The sequence below is a fragment of the Penaeus vannamei genome, chromosome 35, assembly GCF_042767895.1.
Source record: "Penaeus vannamei isolate JL-2024 chromosome 35, ASM4276789v1, whole genome shotgun sequence".
Lineage (NCBI taxonomy): Eukaryota > Metazoa > Arthropoda > Malacostraca > Decapoda > Penaeidae > Penaeus > Penaeus vannamei.
In genome coordinates, this window is record NC_091583.1 from 5,285,087 (window position 1) to 5,287,586 (window position 2,500).

Here is a 2,500-nt window from a genome sequence, read left to right on the forward strand (position 1 = left end):
CTCTGGATGCATTTAGCAATGAAGCAATACCCCTGGATCTAGAGGTTTCCTGGACTAAGACCAAGATCCAAGAATTTAGTGACTTGATAGGAGAATCTGTACGATCGATATGTGCTTGCGGTAAGGACATTGAAGTCCCAGAGAACTTTACATACCTTGGTAGTCTAGTCCATAACTCAGGGTTGTCAGTTTAGGAAGTTAGTAGACGGATTGGCCTGGCAGCAGGAGTCATGAACTCTCCCGACAAGAGGATTTGGAGATGCTGGCACCTGTGCAGAAGGACCAAGGTAGGTGTTCTTAAGACCCGGATAATGCCAGTTTTATGGTAGTGAAACCTGACCGTTATCTTGTGCCTTAGAGTCTTGTCCTGACGCCTTTTGTAATATATCCTTGTGCCAGATCATAGAGTACTGCTGGCAGGACCACATGTCCAACCAACGGTTGCACCGTGAGACTGACACAGGACCTGTTATGTGCACAATCTGTGATCACAGACCCAGGCTTTATGGCCACCTGGTTCACTTCCCACAGGTTGATCTTGCCCACCAGGTTGTCTCTTACGAGACAATCCCGGGTGGATAAGACCCGTGGGATGACCTAGGAAGTCATGGGTTGGGCAGATCAATCAAATCTGTCGTAAGGAGCTCGAGATGGGCCGAGGTCCTGCGTGGTGGCTCGCCTTGAAGGATTCTTGAAGGGGGAAATGAAGGGTGGATATGGTTTCGCTCCCCTGTCGGCATTGGCTCCCAATAATGATAAAAATGAAGTGTTAAAATAATTCATAATAAATAACTGACACAGGATTGATTAGCAGCAACACACACATACACACACACACACACACACACACACACACACACACATACATATATATATATATATATATATATATATATATATATATATATATATGACATTGCTACAGTATATAGTCTAATGAGAATGGTTAGTCAATAATTAGATAAATCTAATAAAGCAAAAGATTTTTTTTTCTTCTTAACAGTCAAGAGAGTGGAATCATGTATATTTGATGGTTAAATTGCTCCACATGACTCCATCTGTTCTACTTGGATGACAGGAAATGGCAGTTATTAAAACTTAAGGAATATCTTCGAGTGCCTTGCATTTGAGAGTTTATCAACTATCATTAATGATGTGTAGACAAGAAATTCAGTAAAATAAATATAGTCATTTATCTTCCGGAAATTTAGTGATCAGAATCCTTCATGTATGTGGTCGTACTTTAACATTCTGTAAATGGTTTGTATGGCACGTTTCTGGGCGACAAGGCTTAGGATGTATGGCAAGCAGCGCCCTGCAGTGATTTAAGCATAAAACTAAAACCATAACACACCCTACTGACGTGCAGTGCAGCGGTTAGCGTTCTTGTCTAGCAATCTTGCTGACCTGCTTTTGATCCTGCGCGCTGCCAATTGATGGCTATTCCTTGCACACAGGGGGGGATTCAGAAGCAAAAATAAATCAGACAGCATGTCACAGCACAGAATATCCATTGTAAGAATTGGAATTACAACTAATTCTTTCTTCTTTAAAAAAGCAAAGCGAGATAACCGCTGAATCTGTACTTACATCTATTAACACAGCACATTTCCGCCTCTTATATGACTAAAAAACAGCTTGGCACGCTGCAGTTATTGAAGCTTTAAAGGACCTACAGAAGAGGATCAAATCCACCCTCTCTGTCAATAATCTCCGCCATGGCTCGATTTCTCTTCCCTTCCAGAGGGTTAAGGTAAGATAATCAGGTGATCTACCGAAAAGCGTATACTAGAATAAGGTTCGAAATGAATGAAAACAGAACAATGGCAAGTTCAGGGAAAACCGATAGCATGTGCTGCACCACAAATTAAAATATGATTGTAGGAAAGTGCGAATTAAATATAAATAGAATATAGATGAGTAAATGCAAAAATTCACTTATGGAAATAGAGGGACGCATGGTGGGTGAACCAACAAGCAATCATTTTACATGTTAAGAACTTGGCATAAAGGTTACAGAGCTCAGTCGCTAAGGTTGACAATAAAATTAAGTAAGGACACCTGACATTTAAGAAAGAAAAAAAAAAAAATCTAAATAAGTCAAGTTAATAATGAAAAAAAAAAAAAAACAATGAGAGAGAGGAAGGAAGGAAAGAAGGTAGAGGAAGAGAAAGAAAATGGATCATCAACTGTGACAGAATGACAGGAACAGAGCTAATGAAGTAAACTAATCGAAGACAGTGAATGGCTGAAAGAAAAGGGAAGACTAGAAAGTGTAAAGATATAATATACGATGAACCAACACTAATATTCGCATCCGATGGCCATGTGGAACAAAGTATGATCGCCAGGTACGTTTTCATAGTTCGTTAGGCCCCGCCTGAGGGTAAAGTATAGCCTGAACGCAGGAGTTTCTCATAACATAAATACATATAAAAGATGCGGTTTTGGTTGTGCAAAACGGTGTGCGCTTCCTACTCCTTCGTTCTTTCAGTCTCCT

The 2,500-nt window shown here is 40.3% G+C and overlaps 1 protein-coding gene across 1 annotated transcript in view; it reads left to right on the forward strand.

Annotated features, from left to right (window-relative positions):
* Positions 1–194, forward strand: part of LOC138859339 (uncharacterized) — a 1,729-nt gene extending 1,535 nt beyond the window's left edge. The window contains exon 4 of the mRNA XM_070114139.1: positions 1–194. This exon is cut by the window's left edge and continues 372 nt beyond it. Coding sequence (XP_069970240.1) covers positions 1–194 — 194 coding nt within the window.
* Positions 195–2,500: the final 2,306 nt, after the last annotated feature.